The following is a 23195-nucleotide window of genomic DNA, read 5'->3' on the forward strand; positions in this document are numbered from 1 at the left end:
CATATTTATGTAGTGTTTTAGTGACAGTTGTAGTTCAGAATCTAAGAGACAATTTGTGCCGTTTTCTCTTAAGACGATTAAATACCTTTCCCTGACATGTAGTTATCATGAAAATAAGCATGAAGCAAAACATCATGGTTTCTTTTTGCTCCAGAACAGCCCTTCTGAACTGAGGGTTCAAGGAAAAAATGTCGACGCTAACCTTATGTTAGTGTGATTATAATGAGTCAGGCACTGTTCTGACCTCCCACAATGAAGGGCAGGAGGGGTACCTTGGGTCACGTTTTCTTTACTGCCCCTATGTTTTGTTCTGGGCTTTGACCATTGCTCTTTCAAGCAAAGTACACCAAAACGGGTTCATCACAGAACAGGAATGACCTTATTCAGGATGAGTTTCGAGAAGACTGAAACTGCTTGCTATCCAATGCTGAGGTGCATTGCAAAAGCGTTTGTCTTGGCTGTAGACATTTTTGACTCTGAAGCATCTCTGACCAGCCTAGGGGTGGCCTTCTGTATCCAAATCCAGCTTAATGACTGGCATCACTTTAAATAAAAGATGCACTAGTCAGCTAGCTAATGTTACCTAGATTTATTTCTATACTGTCTTGTCTTCAGGTGTTACACCCTCCTCTCCTTCTCCCATACTACTGCTCCCTATTTTCTGCGCCCATACTACTACTTAATGTAGATGCTGGATGGTCAGAGTTTGACCCTGATGAGAAAAACCGTGGATAATACAGAACCAGCATAACCAGATCAATTCAAAGAGTATGAGCAACCTTGATAACTGTGTAAATGGATGTGTTCATTGAAAGGTAGCAGGTCCTTGTTATAACACTAAGCAGGCCTGAAAACAAAGGTTTCAGCCCAAAAGGAAGCAGTGGCAAGAAGCAAAGATGAAGGTCCATCACCAGCTGCCTTTTGGCTGAAACTTTTTCCTCTCATTCATCCTGATTATAAGCTAAGAGCAGAAACAGTAATCTCATAAAGCAATTTGATATCATTTTGCTTTAACTGGGAGAGGGTTCAAGCTCAGCAACACCAGAACAAGGGGGCTCTCTTGATTTGCAGGATGGGGTGACTTCCATTTGACTTTCAAATAGTGTTTACCTCATAATCAGTATGCTTCATTTTACAGCATTTTTTTTTGGTTTTGTTTTGTTTTCCTTTGCAGAAAGCCCAATTCAATTGGGATCCAGAGACAGTGGGACTCATACATGGCTCTTTTTTCTGGGGTTACATTGTGACACAAATTCCAGGAGGGTTCATCTCAAACAAATTGGCTGCTAACAGGTAAGAAAACAGTAATTGAAAGAGGTAAGATCTGCAGCTTTACAAATGACTGGTTTACAAAGTTTAAATGATGATTGCAAAGTAGTGAATAAAAGTGTTTCAGGAATCTGAAGCTGAACTTGCAATATGTCTATAACCAAAAAAAATAAAAATCTATTATTGATCTGATTTCTGATAGTCTCAATTTAGCTCATTCATCTCAAATATGTACACATTTCTTGTTTTCTAAACAATAATGCTTTCTGGAGACTGTTAGGAAAATCATACCTGGTGTTTCAAACAATGCTTGGTAACATTTATCTTTCAGAAGTTGCCTTAGTGCTTCATAGCTCAGTTTACCTGCAAGTGAATTTTTTTTCCAATGAAATTTGACTTTTCTCCTTTAAAATTTCCCAGTGAATTGAAATGTCTTCCAGAATTTTTGAAGCTGTGCACGTAGGAATTACATGTTCTGAAGGCACAAACCCATCCTCATGCACATGGACATCTTGTCTGTGGCTGGATACAATACTTATGTCTGTAATTAGGATTGCCTAGAACTTTTCTAATAGAGCCTAATGATTTCTCTTTGGCAAACAATGAGCATCTATATGGATTTCTTCCATGCTCATTGTGTTTGTGGGCTGGCATTTTTTTTTTTTTAATTCAACTGTTTTTGAAAAGGATAATAAAAAAGTAGCTAATTTTGCCAAAGATAACTTTAGTCTTAGGCTTTACTTCAGAAAATCTTCAGAATTTGGACTATGATCGCATCTAAAACAGGGAGATTGTCTGAAGACAGCAGGTTGTAAATGAGCTCATGAGATGTACATGTGAAGGATGTTTGGGATCTGCAGATGAAAGAGGATTGGCACTCATACCATTCTCCACAAATAAAATCTGACTTATCTACAAAGGCTTTCATAATAGGAAAAAAAATATCTTTGAGACCAGAACTACATGGTTTTGTCCAAGTTCAAAGTACTTTGCTCTCTGTATTCTACAGAGAGTTATAGGGGTTACAAGACCGGACATTCTTCCCACCCATATCCTTTATGAAATGACTCCAGAATAGAGTCATCCCATAGAATTCTCCAGAAGTTCAGCCCCAACTCTCCTCTATTCATAACACAAAGTTCCTCTGCATTCAGTTTGTACTCTTTCTTCAACACTACTAGCAATCTGTTTTTCATTTCTCTACTACATAAAGTGCCTAAACAGGGTAGTTTTCACTCTGTTGAATAAGCCAAACAAATTAGCTAAGCTTAATCATTTCCCCAGTGTTTCCAGTCTTGCCACCAGATTTTGCAGCAGAAGGGCCCAAAACCACAGATGTGCACACTGTTGGCTGAATAATTCAGCATATTATTAATTTGGCTTTCATTCCCTTTATTTTCTTACAACCAGTAAAATCAGCTAAGTTTACCCTCTAGCTCAATTTATTCTGTCAGCTGACTGCTTTCTTAGGTACATATTATGCATATGCACAGAAAGCTATACTTCTGTCCCCAGGATACTTTCAGACTATTTCTTTCAGAAATTTCAGACAATACAACACCGCATCATAGATTTGATTAGCATAACTGCATTTAGGAGCAGAATTTGCTCAAGGAACAACACCCCAAAGGATGATCTCAAAGAGAATTCCTGTTTGTAGTAATAGGGATCACAAATCTGTCTGACTCCACGTTTTTCCTTTATTTGTTGTTTGTCCAACCAATTTCAGCTTGGGTAGATTCAGCAGTGGTACTGAGTTTCTGTTTCAGGGGGATGACATCTGCTTGCTAAGACCACAGGGCAGGAAACAGAGAGCTGGGGTTTGTCTGTGAACCCACCTCCCCCAGAAAGACAAATACTTTCTATTTCCCAACTGCACACTAGTAATGATATTATTCTGTCCTGTTATTGACTTTATAGATTTACATATAGACTCTTGTCACCTGTTTAAATCCCACTCAGCACTGTGGAATCTTGAACAAACATGGACCCTTCCTCACCTCAGGCATTTCTCTAATGCAAATAGTTATTTATAATAATGTGGGATTAAGATGGATCTCAGAACAGCTGAATATAATGAGTGATATATGGTTTGGCATCAAAGCCATCTGAAACTGAATAAATTGCTTTATACATGCCCAAATTTGTATGGATCTGCATTCTCCCAAAAAGTTCATGAACCACTTAGTGACTATGTCCCTTTATCTTGCTGCTTATCCTCACACATGCATACTAACAAAATTTCATCATTGTTTGGTGGTGACAAGGAGACATGAAACATAAGGCACTCCATTTTATCAGTTTTCAGTAACAGCACCCTGCTGACCAGAGGAATCTTTTGCTGAAGAATTCTGTTTTGATCCAAAAGTAGCAGCTGGCCAAGGATCATGGTGGTGAGGAGAAAAGAATATGTCAATTAACTGAAAAGAACTGGGATATTCTTTGGGATTAAAGGCAGTGAACTGCTGGAAAGATGCTGGCTATTTGTGAAAACAATACTTAGCCTCTTAAACAGTAACACAAGAGTGTATGGTTCTAACAGTATAAATCATACATTTACAATACACATATTCTGGTTGGCATTAAATTAAGTAGCAAAGATTGGAAGCTCAATACCCAGAGCTAGCTGTTTGGATAAGAAAACATGTTCTCTTTCTTATGGTTTATTCTTCCACTTGCTCATTAACTTACATTTTAACATAATTTGCTGTAGTTCCCTGAGATGGTTAACTGTGTTATGATAACACATTTGACATCAGTATTAGTGGTGAGGAAGAGGCAAAGTGCAAAACTTTTTTTCTCCTCTGATTATAACAGAGAGCTAAGTAATACTTATTTCTCAGCTAGATGCTTACTTGGCTTCGAAAACAGTCTCCTAAATGTCAAGATACGATCATAGGCTTTGTGTGCCATTTCAGATTTTCAGACCGCTTTTTATATAAATGCATTCCTTTGTCACTTCCCTCTGTCAGCCTGCCCAGCCTCTTTGCTTTTGTGTTCATTTGCTAAGTGCTTTCTTGTCATTCAGATTATGAGCTGTCTAGGCATTGGCTGTTGTTTTCCTCAATAGGTGTACAGAATTTAGATAAAATAGTGTTGATCTATGACTGTAGATTCTTTGCGCTATAATGCTACCATTAATACTGCTATCAATAATAAGCCCAGATTCAAAATATGAGGTGATGTATATTTCCTGTGAATGTTTCCAAAAAGAAACTGAAATATAAACAACCAAATCCTTATAGAAAGAAAGCAAGAAAGAAAGCAAGAAAGAGAAGGAAGGAAGGAAGGAAGGAAGGAAGGAAGGAAGGAAGGAAGGAAGGAAGGAAGGAAGGAAGGAAGGAAGGAAGGAAGGAAGGAAGAAAAAAGAAAAAAGAAAAAAGAAAAATAATCTGACAATAAAAAGTTGTGACACAACAACCCCATGCAATGCCAAAACCTTGGGGCAGAGTGGCTGGAAAACTGTGCAGAAGAAAAGGATCTCATGCCTTGAACATGAGCTGTCAGTATGACCAGGTGGCCAAGAAGGCCAATGGCATCCTGGCTTGTATCAGGAATAGCGTAGCCAGCAGGACCAGGGAGGTGATTGTCCCCCTGTACTCTGCTCTGGTGAGGCTGCACCTTGAGTGCTGTGTTCAGCTTTGGGCCCCTCGATACAAGAAGGACATCGGTGCCCTGGAGCATGTCCAGAGAAGGGCTACAAAGCTGGTGAAGGGCCTGGAACACAAGTCCTACGAGGAGTGGCTGAAAGAACTGGGATTGTTTAGTCTGGAAAAGAGGAGGCTCAGGGGAGACCTTATTGCCCTCTACAACTACCTGAAAGGAAGGCATGGGGAGCTGAGAGTCAGCTGCTTCTCACACAGTAATAGGACTAGGGGCCTCAAGTTGTGCCACGGGAGGTTTAGGTTGGAAATAGGAGACATTTCTTTTCAGAAAGAGTAGTCAGGCACTGGAACAGGTTGCCCAGGGAAGTGGTAGTGTCACTGTCCCTGGGAGTGTTCAAGGCAAGGGTTGCTTAAGCAAGATGTGGTGCTTAGGGACATGGTTTAGTGGGTGACATTGGTGGTAGGGGAATGGTTGGATCAGATGATCTTGGACGTCTTTTCCAGCCTTAATGATTCTGATTCTATGAAAGTTTATAAATATTTTGAAGTGGAAGATGATAATAGCTATGCATAGTAAGATCTGTGAATGTACTTAGTAGAAAAATGAAAAAGGAGAAAATATTTCTACTATCCAGATCTCATGATTTCAGATCAAATATCTATCTAATACCATTCATACATCAGAATGAAGCTTAATGTGTCATTTTTGAAATGCGACTGGCATAGCAAGCCAATTCAGAACTTGTTCAACATCATTACATTTGAACAGTTTGAAAAAGGAATGTGAATTATGGTCCTCAAACAGCAGCATGACGCCAGCTAGCATCAGTGTAGCTGGAAACTGAGGCCCTTTGCCATAAGGGAGTTCTTGACTCTCAACATCATACTAGAGTCATGAACTCTTGATACTCAGAGTGTGTGACACAGCTTTTGAAGTCCATTTGTGGCACAGAAAGGCTTCAGTCAGCCAGGTGTGAAGATATATGAAATCCTTATGGGTCCCTACCAACTTGGCATTCTATGATTCTGATAAATCAAATATAGCTCAAACTTCCTAATGGTATTAATTTAAATTAATACCATTAGGTATTAATTTAAATTTAAATTAAATTAGGTATTAATGGTATTAATTTAAATTAATACCATTAGGTAAATGTAGTCAAGTCCAGTTGGAGGCCAGTCACTAGTGGCGTTCCCCAGGGCTCGGTGCTGGGGCCGGTCCTCTTTAATATCTTCATCGATGATCTGGACGAGGGCATTGAGTGCACCCTCAGTAAGTTTGCAGATGACACCAAGCTATGCACGTGTGTCGATCTGCTTGAGGGTAGGAAGGCTCTGCAGGAGGATCTGGATAGGCTGCACCAATGGGCTGAGGTCAACTGCATGAAGTTCAACAAGGCCAAGTGCTGGGTCCTACACCTGGGGCGCAATAACCCCAAGCAGAGCTACAGGCTGGGAGAGGAATGGTTGGAGAGCTGCCAGGCAGAGAAGGACCTGGGAGTGATGGTGGATAGTCGGCTGAATATGAGCCAGCAGTGTGCTCAGGTGGCCAAGAAGGCCAACAGCATCCTGGCTTGCATAAGAAACAGTGTGACCAGCAGGGCTAGGGAGGTGATCGTCCCCCTGTACTCGGCTCTGGTGAGGCCGCACCTCGAGTACTGTGTTCAGTTTTGGGCCCCTCGCTACAAGAAGGACATCGAAGTGCTCGAGTGGGTCCAGAGAAGGGCGACGAAGCTGGTGAGGGGCCTGGAGAACAAGTCCTACAAGGAGCGGCTGAGGGAGCTGGGCTTGTTCAGCCTGGAGAAAAGGAGGCTCAGGGGTGATCTTATTGCTCTTTACAGATACCTTAAAGGAGGCTGTAGCGAGGTGGGGGTTGGTCTATTCTCCCACGTGCCTGGTGACAGGACGAGGGGGAATGGGCTAAAGTTGCGCCAGAGGAGTTTTAGGTTGGATGTTAGGAAGAACTTCTTTACCGAAAGGGTTGTTAGACATTGGAACAGGCTGCCCAGGGAAGTGGTGGAGTCACCATCCCTGGAAGTCTTTAAAAGACGTTTAGATGTAGAGCTTAGGGATATGGTTTAGTGGGGACTGTTAGTATTAGGTCAGAGGTTGGACTCGATGATCTTGAGGTCTCTTCCAACCTAGAAATTCTGTGATTCTGTGATTCTGTGAAATGGTTGTTTCAAAAGGTTGTTCTCAGTCTCTTTCTTGGTTTCCAGTGGTGTTTTCCATGGTACAACAGCCTCAGCTCTCCAGATGTCCTTTTATGAACTATATAAGGGAACATAAGTGAGCACTCAGGGATGTTTTTTCCTTGCGCTTCAGCATCAGTGCCTGGCAAGCCTGCAGCCCATCCCGTACTGTGATGACTTCCCTGTGTCCCAGCTGTCTATCATGTCTATTGTCACTATGGTTTATTATTGACACAATGCACTAAGTGCGCACCACTCTTTGGCTAAACTTAGGAAACCCCAAGTCCATGCAGGGAGAGCTCCCACAGACTGTGGTAAATGAGGCAGACCCAGCTCTGAGTGTCATCCCAGGGCCTCTGACTGTCCTGGAGTTTCAGTGATGCTGCTCAGGTCTATAACTACCACACAGAGGTTTCTGCTGCCTGTTTCTCTAATGGGTGGTAATACCTGGAAAACTGTAAATGATTTCCCAAAAGCTACAGGCTTCAGGGGCATTTAGACTTGTACCCAGCTCTAGGAAGTGCTCTTCCTGAGGAGGATAACAAAATGTTTATATCATGTTTTTCATAGAAACCCTCTTGTAGAAACATCCCTTCTATGCCATAGTTACAAAGGACACTTGCTGCTATTATTTAGAGAACTGATGTTGGAAAGGAGTTAATCTTAAACTGTTCTGTTCTATGTTTTAGCAGCAGGAAGTGAAAATAATCAGTGCACTCACACATTTCAGAAAGGCACTTACATTAGGCTTTACTTGATTTGAGTTAAACCCTACTGATATAACTGAATTCAAGTACTTTCAAGGATAGATGTGCTTCTCACAGTTCAGGTCTCATACAAACAGCTTAGCTACCAGCTGGTGGCATAAAAACACCCATGTCTAGTTCTCTGATATAAAGAAAAAGCAAACAAACAAACTCAGAATCTTTGTTTCTATGTACATTAAACTCTTTCATTCAGGGAAAAAATGCATTGACATTATGGGGACTTACCCCCTTTTAATAATAAAATGGCTTATGACTTGGTGGGCAGCAGTGAGATTGTCTTTGAAACTGAACCTAAGTACAGTCTGAAAAGTAGATAATAATTATATTCTCTTCTATTGTTACCTTTTTTTTTTTTTCTTTTTTTTTTTTTCCCAAAGGGTATTTGGAGCAGCTATTTTTCTAACATCTACACTGAACATGTTCATCCCTTCTGCGGCAAGAGTGCATTATGGCTGTGTGATGTTTGTAAGAATTCTGCAAGGACTGGTGGAGGTATGAACACTCACCACTTTTGTTTTGAGAGATTTGGTTCTAAAACATAAAAATTTTGGTCAGGTTTTCTGATCTCTCTGCAGTTTTACTTGGTACTCATTTTTTCCATTGGTATTTTTAGGATGATATTTTAAAATCATGCTACTTTATATTTTTAAATTTATCTTAAAAGAAGGTAAAGAATTTAGGTTTATAGTGCTGGAGTTTTGTCTAGTTTAGAATATTTGTGCCATCCATGGTACATGTACATGTTAAACAGCATTTTTACCCCAGCACACCTTACCATTTGATTCAAGTAAGTTTACCATCTTCATATTGCAAAAATAAAGGTCTTCCAGGCTTACTTAACCTTTTCTACATAGTTCCATGGTGACAAAAAGTTAGACAGGTTGACAGTGTCAGCAACTGCTTGAAGTAGAAATGCAGTGAAAGCAAATCATGATGTGTGAAATGTCTAACAGGGTGTCACCTACCCAGCCTGCCATGGGATGTGGAGTAAGTGGGCTCCTCCACTGGAGAGAAGCAGGTTGGCAACCACATCATTCTGTGGTAAGTTGATAGGTTTGAAAGTATATAGACATATACTTTAGTAATTTCATGATTTACAAGAGAAATGCAAACCTTCTGCCTTTTGCTGCATCTACCTATGGCCACATTAGCTTGCACTCAGCTCAAGAACATTTTTTTTTTAATGACCCCCCCTTTATTATTTAAAAACAATCCTCCTCAAAATGACTCCAATGGTAAAGTAAAACAAGTCTAGAAATGTCAGATGAGAGAAATTACACTTTTTTTTTTCTTTTTCATTTGCTCATCTTCAGGGATTCTATTTGTTATATGTATTGAATTGACTCTTCTAATCAAGTATGCACTTGATTATTTTAAAGGACTTGAGGACTTGGTCAGGCTTGTACTTTGCTCTGCTTACTGCATCCCTTTCTAATGTTGACAGTCAACTTTCTAGAAGATGGCTGGTGGAAAGTTTCAGAAGACTCTGGGGAGAGGAACCCAGTGGACAGATGGGAGAAATCAAATTCTTTCATTCCATTTGGAATCTTTCTAGCCTCTGGCAAGAGCCTTAAACCTTGTTATGGAACAGGGAGCAGGAAAAATACTGAGGTTTACACCTTGTTCTTCAAGGATACTCTCTTTTTGGTCTCAGCCACACTACAAAAAGTAGTTTTATTTTTCTCATTTAATTCCATTCCCTGGGTAGAAATTTTTGAATAGAGATGCTGCAGGACACTCTGCACCACCACATTGTCTTGCTAGGAAAAATGACTGTGACTCTCACACCTTTCTGGCCCTTTTATTTCTTCTTTTGGTGAGCCTGCCTAGCTGCTAATTCCAGGGAAAACTGTGAATGCTAGTATTCATTGACTCCTCATTGACTCCAGGCTAGATTTGTGTAGATGGCTACATGGGAGGAAGATAAAGCATAAATAAAATGTACTCCTTCCACTCTCACCCTAAAAGGTCCAGACATGTGTAGTACAGAGCTGAAATGTTTCTGCTTCAATTGCAGATGAGCTGTGTTGGGAGTGTCAGAAAAGGCACTACTCATTAATTCAGTCTGTCATTTCTTATCCTCTAAGAAACACTCATCATCTGTATTTGGTGTCCTTTCCCATTTGTAAAAGTGAAATTGGACAGGTGAGCCGGTACCTAATAATACTAAAGAAAAAACAGAAACAGTGAGATTTTGAAGAGTGAGCAGGTCAGAACGGAGGAATAGAAAACAATAAAAACAAATGTAGGTGGTAGGGTAAAGCCACCTGTAGATAAATGTCTGTTAGAGATAATATTCAATAGAAAATGAAAGAGTCGCAGGAAAAACTGCAACTGTCCATTAGCAGTGGAACTGGAAGACTTGGGAAAATACAGCATTAAAATACACGTGGAATGATAAAAAGAAGAGTAAAATGTGAAAAAAAGCCTTCTTTAATACTGTGGGAATTTTATTTTTCTACAAATAACTCCAGGATATAGCGATTATTTAGGGGTTTCAAATTACTGCATAAGAACAGACCAAAAAAAACCCGCCACCCTCAATGGTGAATTCCTAGCACTGGGTAGAGAAAGATCCTCTTTGTAGCCCAGTACCCATTTTAGTTGCTACAGAGCACCAATTCTTACACTTGAAAGGTGAAGAGGAACAATGAAAAAATTAGGAACACATTCCCTGATTATCTATTTTCTTGCCTGGGGCTTTGCTACTGCTGCAAGAACACTGACTTACACAGAGACAAAGGAGAAGGGTCACTTCTGATTGCAGAGAAGTATTTGCTGAAGAACAGAGTGAGGTGTTCCTCTGCATTTGCCAGCAGTTTTAGGTTAAAGGTGTTCATTAACAAAGCATGTAATAATGTCAAAAACACAACTATCTGATTCTCTGGAATAATTCAAAGCAATACATCTCATATGTGAAGCCACTGACATTGTTTTGAACTGAAATCAAATATCCAGATTACATAAATTCACATTTGGATCTTCATGGAAATTCCTTGCCAAGCATTTAAATACTCAGCACTTTCTGCAAGTCACTCAGCAATATGTTTCACCAGTTTTACATATTTCCCAATCTGAAAAGCTTGGCACAGCCCACTTTTTTTTCTTTTTTTTTCTTTTTTTTTTTTTTCTTTTTTTTTCTCCTGACAATATTTGGCTATATATTCCAGCTGTTTGTCCATGCTGCCTACATGAACTAAACATGGTTAAACAGACTCAGGGTTGGTCTGAATGCTCCCGCCACTCATGGTGCTTGTTGGGTGGAGGGGCTAGAGCCACAATACAAGCTTCTCAGCATCTCTGCAGCCATCAGGATTTCTGGACACCAAGACGACTTTTGAAACTTGGGCCTCTGGCTTCTCTGGACTTTATCTTCTATGCCTCAGGATTAGGAGGGACTTCCCTCTTCAGCTCACAAAACTTATACCTGAATGGTTGTATGCTGATTGTGTCAGCTTTGTGAATCCCATTTACCCACTTCAAGGGCACAGCCCTTCTAGCTGCAAAATGATCCCACCCCACTGAGGGTGTCTTTCTCACCATCCCAAGCAAAATTTCCCATTTCTATGACATATCCTAGCATGTATGTTCACAAAATGCTGCTCAAACAGACGCATCCCTCCAGTTCTGCCTCTGTGTGCACCTGCCTATACTGACTATAGTGAAGACTGGGCTCATCTATCATTGCTGACATGTTTTCTTCACTCTTTTTCTTCCCAGGGTCTTATGCAGGTGCAGTGGTCGCCATGCCATTGGCAGGTGTGCTAGTACAATATATAGGATGGTCATCAGTCTTTTATATTTATGGTGAGTTGCTTAACATAAAGGATCTCTGCTCCTAGACTGGTACTGCCAGCAGTTTTAAGTCTGTGTAACAGGTGTGAATCAAAGTCATTCTGGGGAGTGGTTACAAATGGGTCTTCCACTTCATTCTCGACTTACTGCAGCTTTTAAAACTTTTGTTTTATAATCTGTTGTATTGTGTTTTAAAATTCTAAAGGCCAAACTGCAGCCCATGGTCACCCAGTGACAGGACTGGATGCAGTTGTGCAGGTTGCTCCATAGCACAAACACTCAAGTGTTACATGTCCCAGAGCACACACTACAGCGCATGGGGCAGCATGTGCTGCCAGTGGGGAGCCTAATGCCTCTGAAACCTTCTGCTCTGAGAAATCTGCCCCATGTGGCTGAGTCGGGTTTTCTCTGTCTTCTGACAGAGAAAACTTATGGTGCAGAATGCACCATAAGATTTGCCATTGAAATCTGATTGTGAAGTCCTTGTACACAGAGTGTGACCATGTTAAAATGAGTCTTTTTTTTTCCTTCTCCTGGTCCCACATGAAACTTTGCTTCTGCCTTTTCTCTGTTCCACATGTGCCATGTCATACGAGTGACAGAATACTCAAATGCTTTGCAAACAGGCATACAATATACAGAGTTGGGAATCATTTTTTCTTCCTTCTCTGAGCATATTTTCTATGCAGACTTGGTTTAATTGGCTCTTGAAACAAACTTCAATACGTATAGATATTGAAGTATGGCTTTATTGGTTTTTAAAACCAAGCTTTGCTTTTCCTGCCTCTCCAGGAATGTTTGGGATAGTTTGGTACTTGTTTTGGCTGCTTCATGCCTATGAGAGCCCTGCTGCACATCCAACAATAACCAGTGAAGAAAGAATATATATAGAAACAAGTATTGGAGAAGGAGCTAGCCTAGCTAGTGCAAACGTAAGTAAAAAAAAAAAAAAAATCTTTTTACTGGCTGGTTATAATTTATGAGCACTTTGCACAATGTTAGCATATAATGGGATGGATACCGTCAGCTTCATAAGAACAGCAAAGCTATTTGTGTTGATGTTTAGAGGCTTTTCATCTTATGAAATTTGCAGGATCAAGCTCATGCAGCTGGACAAGTTCAGCAACAGGCAAAACATGTTGTGCTGTTTCGTCTCTTGACTTATAGAGCACCCCCACTCTGGGGAGGGGAAATGAGTGGGGAGAGCAGGGAACAACACACTCTGATCTCCTGATCTTGAGTTTGATAAAAACAAACAAACAAAAAAAACTTTATGGAAATATCCAGCTGCCTTTTGGGTTCCTGCCAAGGATGACCGAAATTCTGAGAGCTCAGGCGAGGATTTCTGCCCTGCTCTCTCTCACAGTACCTCAGTGCATTATTTTAAGACTTCTCTCTCCAAGAAGATCCTGGAAGATCCTGCCAACTTAAAAGCAAAATCCTATTTTCCTATCACACTTCTCTCCATTTGTTTAGGTTACACTTTTTTTGCTAGATGTGAAAGCCAAAGATATTTCTTGATACATTTTTCCTTCTTGGCTTTTAGTCTTGAACATTATGAAAAAAAAAAATAACTCCAAACTCTTTCCTGTACATGTTTTGGATAACAACCTTGGTGAAAGTATAAAGTATCAGACTCCTTTTGGGCATGCTCCTGAAAATTGGCTGAAGTTACTCAGGCCTTGTTCGGAGACACACACACTTGTTTCCAGTCATGCTTTTGCTCTTGCTGTACAGTGGTTTTACTGCAGAGGACACTAGTAGCACCATCATGTGTTCACACACGCCTGCAGGCATACTGTTGCTTGTAGAACACTACAATTTTAATGAAAGGTAAATACTAATGTATATTGTATAATGTATATTGTATATACACAATAATGTATATTGTGTATACAGTTACTTGGTTTACCTTCTGGTTTCAATTCTATTTCAAGTGGATATGGATCTGAAGTGTTTGTTTTGTTTTGTTTTGTTTTGTTTTGTTTTATTTTATTTTATTTTATTTTATTTTATTTTATTTTATTTTATTTTATTTTATTTTATTTTATTTTATTTTATTTTATTTTATTTTATTTTATTCTTTTCCTGCTGTATGGAATACTGAAGCATAAATAGAAAGAAAACACCAAAAAGAAGTTATATAAATTAAATTCCCTGCCACAGATTTTTTTTGCTGAATGAAATGAATTAGGTTGAAGTTGCCTGCTGCTGCACTACCAGTTGTTTTTTTTAGCTTGGAAAAGCTAAACTTTTTTCATAATCCCTGTGCTGAAACCTCGTTATGTCAAAATGTTGGGAACAGCACAATATTTTCTCTAGTTTACATTGACTCTGATTGATCCTGTTATCCCAGCAATGGGATTTCAGAAGATCATTTGTAATTTCAGCAAACAACAATAATAGTAAAGTAGTCATCCTAAAAATCTTATCTATTCCAAGAAAGTTTCTCTGCCTCTCTTTTGCCACTAATTCAGGACATATCCTTTTATCCACTTACATTGTAAATTGGATGAAATATAATGAATAGTCCTGATAATAAAAGATACTCATCTCTTCATTCTGCCTTCTGCCTACTCAAAAATGCCTTTGTTTGTGTTGTCGTTGTTTTGTTTTCCTAGAAATTTAGTACTCCCTGGAAAAGATTTTTCACTTCAATGCCAGTTTATGCAATCATTGTGGCGAACTTTTGCAGAAGCTGGACCTTCTATTTGCTCCTTATAAGTCAGCCTGCTTACTTTGAAGAAGTCTTTGGATTTGCAATAAGCAAGGTAAACATCTGAGATGAATCAGTGACCTTTAGACCCCACCTCAGGGGATGCAGAGTGCTGAAGATCTCCAGATCCCTCTTGAGCAATTTCAGTAGATTATTCCTAGTAGCTGGGATGGCATACTTTTACTGACCTGATAGATATGAAATCTTGTTAGCATCAAATTCTTAGCAAAAAGAAAGTTACTTTCATTGATAAAAAAGAAACACATCATGAAAAACACCAGGTAAGTAAAGAGAAATGCACATTTTGTTTAGTGTTACTTGCCAGGCAACTTTTATCCTCCTTTTCTTTGTTTTTGATTACATTTCATTGACAATCAGGGGTCAAATTCTGCATGGATTGATATTGCCTGCCACTTCATTAAAGACAGTGTTCCTATACTACCTCTTCAGAGCTTGAATAAGGAATGAAAAATGATTGTTCCAGAAAAGTTTTTCCAACTTTCCTTTAAAAAAACCTACTGACTGTGTTATAAATTATTTCAATATAGCACTATATTGGTTCAATATAACAATAAATTATTTATTCAGAGCAATGATGCTCTGAATGGCCAGGTGCAACACTAGTATGAAGAAAAGGGCTATTGAGACAAAATGGGTTTGTTTATTCTGAATTCCCTTTCATAAATGCTAGTGTTCACTAATTAAAAACTAATGTAAAACTGACTCAGTGTCAGTATAAGGAGGCTATACATCCTAGAAAATAAACTCAAACTTCCCACTAAATTACTTCTTCAAAGAAAAACCTCTAGAGGATGACATGCTGGCCACTAAATTTTTGAAAAACGTCTTTTGATGTATATGGGATAAGTACCAGAGCTAACAGTAAAAGTAAGAATCCTTTGCTAGAAAATGAGAGAAGATGAACAACAATAGGCCCTAATCTCACAAGAGTAGAAGAACATGCATGACTTCAAAAGTATGCTTAATTATTTGTAAAATTATTTAATATTTTTGTGTTTTATGTTGAATATTCATTTGTTGCCTACACAATGTGCAGGTGCTACCTTCATTAAAATAGTGACAGCTAACAGAGAGAGATTTGTTATGCAGAAAGGTGTTCTTTAAGAACATGAATAATAAAAATACATAAAAGCAGTTCAAAACTGAGGCAGAACAGTCTAACATAGAACACATACGGAAGGGTTTTCTGGTATCTACAAAAGAAAATGTTAACAGTTCTCTATGCAAGTCTTTACTGCAATCACTGGAAAGCAGGGATAGTGCATGATATTTCTAAGGTGAGATTCTCACTTGTACTCTGGCTTCTCCTCCTGGGCCATGAGGAGACATTCACACCACCCTGCTTTGAGCATCTAACTAGCTAAATTAAACCAGACTTGTGCTCTTTTGCTGGTCGTTGGAAAGAGGAAAAACTACTTTGGAGCACCAGCTCCAGACTTTTTAGACAGAGTTCTCTGCTTTCTTTTTATTATAGCTTGGGTCCTTTCCTTGTGCCCCTTGCATAGGCACAAGGACTCAGAGCTGGAAAATACCTGGGAGAAAAGCTGGTACTGCCTGGATGGGAGCATGATGGAGTCTCTCAAGCCCCTAGAAACCCTTAAAGCTGGGATAAAGGCAGCCTAAGTTCACCCAGGTTTTGTTTGCAGGTCCTGTTGGAGGAAGGGTCCATAATCCACACAAAGATGCATTCTAAAAATGTGTCTAAGAGAGGGGAGAAAAACGTGAAGAAAAGAGAAACAGTTCTTGATCTTTTCCTCCTAAATCCTGAGGAAGTATATGAACACTAAGCACTCATTTGTCTAATTGCAGGTTGGCCTTTTGTCTGCAGTTCCCCACATGGTCATGACAATCATCGTACCCATTGGAGGGCAGCTAGCTGACTTCTTACGGAGCAGGAAGATTTTAACCACTACCACTGTAAGGAAGGTCATGAATTGTGGAGGTACTGCTGGATTCTGAAAATACAATATTACAGTTATGTGCTTCACCTGATGCAGATATCATAGTTTGGTCCACATTTTATTGTAATTAGAGAAAAAATTCTAGTTTACTTTTGCAGTTGATTAATCTGAAACATTTAATGGAGAGCTGATGTTAGATGTCCTCATACTGTAAATCCTTACTCATCAGGCACATCCTTTTAAAAAGGGAGGAGGCAATATGCATTGTTAATAATTAGAAAGGCAATAAGGACTCACTCAGATGAGATTCTGATAACATAGGTCTCATTCTGCAAATTTGTATCGACTAAGCTAGCCATGTGCTGTGGTGCTGGAGAGACCCCTTCCCAGTGGATACAGCTTTGCATTAACTGCCTGTGTTCCTGTGTGCTATTCCAGCAGAGTCCACTGACAAATTTAGGCTGGAGATGTCATGTAAAAGAAAAGTGGGGGATGGACTGACTCATTTTTACTCAGCACAAAATAATTTATTTCTAGATCAGTCACTAGAACTGAAATATCAATGACATCTGCATGTAACTGGGATATACTAAATTAGAGCAAAAATTTGAAGCCAGATAGCCTGTGGAGTTATGCTCCTCTGCCAGATCCTGGCTTACATTATTTATGGATGTCACAGGCTGCCTGAAATAGAGATGCCTGCAGTTAGAGATGCCACACAGTTTGGCAATATATCTTCACAAAGGATTCTCATTTTCTCATTATTCATTGTATTTTCAGGGAGTACTTTCAGCGTCATTCAAAAAAATAAACAGAAGGATCATAATACATATTAGAAAATGATAATTTCCAGTAATGCCAAAGACTATGAGTTGCCTGTGACACCCAGGCATGTCCTATTGTCTTGATGAAACACTTATCTGAAAAATACTCCTTTGTTCCATCTGCCAAGAACTTGTCACATCACTACAGCCATAAGAAATTGAAGGAAAAATGTATTTTTCTCCGTACCCTGTTATGTGTTTTATTCTGTGAATTTTACAGTGCTTTTCACAGAATCACTTTTTCATCGTTTCTCTCTACTGCTCGATGAATTAAATTCCCCTGTTCCTTGGGTCATTTATACAAAAACAGGGAGTAAAAAGTATATTCTGAACAACAACAACAACAACAAAAATAAAATGTCCTGCAAGTATATTCTCCACAATAAATATTTAAATGTTCCTGCGAATCCACAAGGCTGACAAGTGTGTTCAAGAATAGCTTTAAGATATGACATAACTTTGAGTCATATTAAGCTACTATTTTGGCTAGACCTTAATGGTATCTCTGTGACTAATAGCAATTAGAATGTAATTTATTCCCATGTGTTTAATTTGAAGGCTTTGGAATGGAAGCAACCTTGCTTTTGGTGGTTGGTTATTCTCATACAAAAGGCGTGGCTATTTCCTTTCTGGTGTTAGCAGTAGGTTTCAGTGGCTTTGCAATTTCAGGTAAGAATAATCTTACTATTGATTTTATTATTAATAATAAAAGTGATGTTACTGTTGTCACTATCATAATTTCTATTATTTTGTTTCCTCTTAGCATGGCTGTTTATGGCATATTCCCTACTATTTCCTAGATCAGGAATAATTTATTTCTGTATCTATGAAACATGTTGCATGTAGAACATGAATCTTTGAAAGAACCTGCTCTATATTGTCTCCATTTTACAACAGCTTTGTGCTGTTTGGTTTCTAATGCCTATTTATGGTGTTGGACACCTCTTATCCTTCCATAAAGGGTATCTTTTACAAGAGGGAGAAAGAATTACTCTGGAATTAATAGTTACTCAAAGGGTATTGGTTGCAACCCCATGGCCAACTGTAGCTGCCAGTTTGTTCTTTCTAGGCCTGTTCCATCTCTGTTGTGTCCTATAACCACCCCAGAACAGCTAGAACAGCTGTTTCTGCCAGTTGCATGGGGCTTGCCAGTCTCAGACTGACTTTGAATTAAAAATAACATAACTCTTATGAAAATGGAAGCCCACCAGCTTGAAAATGACAAGGAGATGGACCTACTGAACAAAACTGACCAGCAAAATAACTGCTGGTCTTCAGTCTTAGCTTACACAAATGGGAAATAGTTGTGCTACTCAGTTATGAGGTTTATGCTTGGCAGGCCATTTCTATCAATCAGTTTTTATTGTAGAATTTTCCCAGCATGCAGCTTTTTACTGTACTTAATCACACGAATCTGGAATTCATCACCCTTTCCTGTGATCATCCATGGTTCATATGACTAATTTTCATTACCTAAAGCACAGTTATTATCTGAGCTGATTTTCACTCTTTGTTTTTATTTCTTAATGAAATATTTACCCAGAAGATACGCTATAGTTAGGGTAATTAATTTTCTTACTGTTTTATATCCTGATTTTGTTGTTAGCCTTTTGTTTGTTTGTTTCAGTATGTTGTTAAAATATTCTTTAAGGAATAGGAAAATATGTTTAAAAACACTACTACATAAATAAAAACTTTTTAAAAACATCAGACAAACAAACATCAGACCTTCACTCCCTAATTGAAAATGTTTGCTGAGTGCATTGTTTCAGTATGAAATGGGACTTCCCACTACCAAGAAGCAAGAACAAGCTATATTTTCTACACAACATGGTCCCCATAGGTGAAGAAAAAAGGGTGTTTGAAAAAGGTTAAAGAGTTACAACATATCTTCCATCTTTATCATTAAGAAAATACTACCCTTCTTATATGTGTTTTCCTACTTGTTTCAGGCTTGTTCAGCCAGCATGGCTGGAGAAAACCCTGCTGGCTTGGTTGCACAAAGTTGACTATTTCTCTTACATGTTGTAGGATTCAACGTGAATCACTTGGACATAGCCCCACGTTACGCCAGCATTCTGATGGGGATCTCCAATGGTGTGGGGACACTGTCAGGCATGGTGTGCCCACTCATTGTTGGTGCAATGACAAAACATAAGGTAACAATTCTCCATGTCTTCTAGGAAGGATTACATTATACAGCAAAAGTTAAGACATTTCAAAGCTTCCTGGGAACTCCATTTCATCATCAATCTTTGCAGCTTCTTTCTGTTGTTGTTTGTTTATTTTAAAAGTCCACTTCTACAACAGTACAGGGGCCAGATTCTCAGCTATTAAAAACTAACTATCTGTGTAGGGAGATATTATTTTATACCACCTCAGGCTGAGTCTCTGCAATGTATCTATTCTACTAGGAAATGATTACGGGGCTGACTTGGGAAACTCCTCTGCAATGCAACTCTGGTAGGGTTCCTAAGCAATCACTGATTTGTGATTAAGATTAACTCAGTTGTTAGTAAGAGCTCAGCTTTTCCAACTCCATGAATGTTTCACATTGCAGAGAGAACTTTCACTGTAGTAAAAAGTATGCAAACAAAAACCAAAATAACAGAACCCAACATTTTGCTATTGTATTAGCCATTATTATGAAATAAAAAATCTTCACAATACACCCCATGTTTTTTTTTCTATTTGTAACATCGGGAATCAAACAATGATCACAGTCATTGTTCAGTATGTGCTAATTCATGGTCTAATTCACACATTAATATTTCTTTTTACTGCAAACTTAATGAGACCTGCACTGTTCTTTCAGACGCGTGAAGAATGGCAAAACGTCTTTCTGATTGCAGCCTTGGTGCATTACAGTGGAGTGATATTCTATGCTATCTTTGCTTCTGGGGAGAAGCAGGAATGGGCTGACCCTGAAAATCTCAATGAAGAGAAATGTGGCATAATTGATCAAGATGAACTGGCTGAAGAAACTGAGATGAACAATGAAACTTTTGTAAGTCCAAAGAAAATGTATGGTGCTACCAATCAAAACAGTGAAGTACAGAGAAGGGAATGGAGAAAACAAAAGCAAATAACTCAAGATATGGAAGAACAGACTTCTTACCATTATGAAAATGGAAATTTTCAAGATTTGTCATAGTACTTGAAATTGTAAGGTTTATATAGCAGCTACTCCCATCTCCCCTTCTGCCTAGCTGCCCCAAATCATCTGGTATCCATATGTATTTTCTTAGTCAATTGTGTAAAATTGGCATTGTGGCCAGACACAAGGAGTGGTTATTCCCTTCTATCAGTATGGAAGATATCTAACTGTGGCACTGAGAGAAGTGACACTAGGTCTTCACTCTGCCACTGGATCTGTTTGGGAGAAGCTCCTGTGCCTGGTAGGAAATGAGCAGCCCTGATAAAGGTCCTGCCTGGTGGAAGCCTATGACTGTGGGAGCAATGAGTGCCCTCACTTTCTCAACTGAATAGAGAAAGGACAAGGTCATATCAAACGGTGGATCCACAGTGATATATATGTGGTTGCTGGGGCTCTAGCAGTGTAAGAGTCTGCCCTGAGGGACCCTGTTTTGCCTTTTTAGGATTCTTGTTGGTTGGTATTTGAGCTGCTTAACCCATGTCAAACTGCAAGCTCATGCTAAAAGATCAAAGTGGAGGGAAAAAAGGATTTATGACATGAGACTCTAATTAATTACTAATAGTCACTCAACAACAGGAAGAGGAACATATAACAAAGATGGCACAGTATTGCTTCAACAGTTCCTTTAAATTAATCATCAGACTGCTTTATATGGATAGTCCACAGGGTATGGATAAGGAGATAAAATGCATACTTGTGAGATTTGTCCCCCTCCAAAGATTTTGTGCCAGCATGAAATAATTTTGAATACAAAATCATCATTAGTGATGCGATATTATTAATCCTTATGAAAGGAAATCATCATCCTGCTGGGATTAGGTTTCTCATTCAATTCATTATTGTGAAGTAATTTAAATATATTTTTCTAGTATTATAATGATAGAGTTCCTGATGTCAACCCCAACAATCTTCATTTAGGCAAATGGGCTTACACAAGTGAAGTCTTCAGTTCTGGATCTATGACTTTTTCTTCATCTATGCCACAGTCTCACTGTTGCTACAAATGAAGCACTGTACCATCTAAGAGTTAACAGAATTTCTGTGTCTGAAAGTAATTTTATTTTGCTATAGGTATATGGTTTACAATATAAAGTGGCTTTTGCATTTTCCTACAAGTTTTAGAATCAACCAGTGGAGCATGCTGTGTCATCATAAACAGTTAGCTGCAACTCAGAGACCCATTGTGGCATTAATATTCATTTCAGAATGGAGAATTTTAGTAATATATGATTTAAATTGTCTTATCTTATGATTATTGCCTCATTAAATCAAGTGAAAGCGATCTTGTCTAGTCTATGATGTGCTTTGTTATATTTCATTATTATTGTTCTTATGTACCGTATACAGCCACTGTGATGCACACAAGATGAGAACATTTCTAATACTCATTTTGCTGTTTTGTTGAAGCACAATTGAATACCATGAGTGGAAGTACACTTGTACATTCATTTGAATCTGTGGATGATTTATATTCCCTACAAATGTAACTAAACACGGAGAGTAGGAAGTTAGCAAATTCTCTTTATATGTCACTGGTTCATTTCCTACCCAGCACAATCCAATCTACAACAGTATATATGGATAACTAAAGTGAGGTGAAGGCACATCTAATGTCATTTTAGTGAGGATTTTTAATTGGTATTATCAGATAATTTAATTATATGAGCATTGTTATAGAACAGTGCAATCCTACCTCAACACAATGCAGTTTATTAATAAGCTTCTTCATATATAAGTATAGATATTTATTCAAAAATTTACACTTCAGTTTAGACTGGAGTTGTTTATTTTACTACTTGCTTTTAGAACAGATACAGGAAAATATAATCTTTCTTGCAGGTGATAGTCAACATTTGGGGATTTAAGTGGCAGGAAGTGGACAAATGCTCTCACCAGTATATCAGAAAACCTGGATCAGCTGATGTCAAACTAAGTTGCAACATCCATCACATCTTGTGATAGAAAGAAGGCCACTTCTTCACATATGCACAAAACAGACAGCTTCTGCTTCCTTCTTCAATCATGTAGTATGCACATAGTTACTACAGGAGCTCTTTATCTGGAAAACAGCATTATGAAAGGACTTAATATAAGAATCTATCTATAATCTGGCAGAGAGGAAAGTGGAAGAGAATCAACTAGCTTTAGTAACAGAAGACCACACAATGATTTTTCAACTAATAAAGAGGGCAAATGCTACTGTTTCACTTAAAGGAACACAAAGAGAGTGAATGTTTTTATTACGACAAAGAATTACAAACATCCTGAAAATTTCAGAAATAGCCAAACACAAGAGCTCAGTTGCCTCTGTGGTCAGTGTAGCTGCTATTTCTTGCTGACATACATGTAGGTATGCATCACAGCTGTCAGAAGTGACACTTGGTACGGTGTGGAAGAATCGTTTCATATCCACAAACAGACTACTCTGTTTTAGTTCAGAAAATAACTTCATTGAACAGTTGAATATTATTTAAAACCTTGAAAGAAACGGTTCAAAAATTTTTGAACAAGCTTTTGCATATAAGCACTCTATTTTCTAAACGTAACTTCCACAGGCACAATATTATGTCCAAGAAGCTGAACTTATATTTACATACTGCAAAGCTTTTCCAGGTAATCACATTCAGATATTTGGGCTTTCTCCCTTTCCTTTTCATCTGCTTTAAAATTTTCTGTTGTATTGCATAAACTGTAAACACCAGCACTGGTTGGAGTTACTTTTCTTTCCTGGAAATCTTTGTTACTTAATCAACTGTTTGATCTACTTCATAGCTTCCACATTACTATATGACCAAGAATGATGCCAATTTATTGAGATTAAATAGGCTTCATAACTCCAGGATTGCTGGATCTCTTTATCTGCAATCTGCTTCAAGAGTCTTCTCGTGTGGGATTTGAGAGAACACAGTCACTAAGGGTGTTTCTGCTAAAACTACCTTCTTAAAATA

The 23195-nt window shown here is 38.6% G+C and overlaps 1 protein-coding gene across 1 annotated transcript in view; it reads left to right on the plus strand.

Moving 5' to 3' along the window:
* The window catches only part of SLC17A8 (solute carrier family 17 member 8), a gene marked incomplete at both ends in the record, with an annotated part of 28519 nt that extends 8275 nt beyond the window's left edge, over positions 1–20244 (plus strand). Inside the window, 10 exons of the mRNA XM_082753145.1 lie at positions 1175–1293; positions 8211–8325; positions 8787–8874; positions 11554–11640; positions 12421–12560; positions 14250–14399; positions 16175–16307; positions 17649–17759; positions 19122–19249; positions 19906–20244. Of these exons, the coding sequence (XP_082609271.1) occupies positions 1175–1293; positions 8211–8325; positions 8787–8874; positions 11554–11640; positions 12421–12560; positions 14250–14399; positions 16175–16307; positions 17649–17759; positions 19122–19249; positions 19906–20244 (1410 nt within the window). The remainder of the gene's footprint in view (positions 1–1174; positions 1294–8210; positions 8326–8786; positions 8875–11553; positions 11641–12420; positions 12561–14249; positions 14400–16174; positions 16308–17648; positions 17760–19121; positions 19250–19905) is intronic.
* Positions 20245–23195: the final 2951 nt, after the last annotated feature.

Source organism: Aythya marila (genome assembly GCF_965140915.1).
Source record: "Aythya marila genome assembly, chromosome: 1".
Taxonomy (NCBI): Eukaryota; Metazoa; Chordata; class Aves; order Anseriformes; family Anatidae; genus Aythya; species Aythya marila.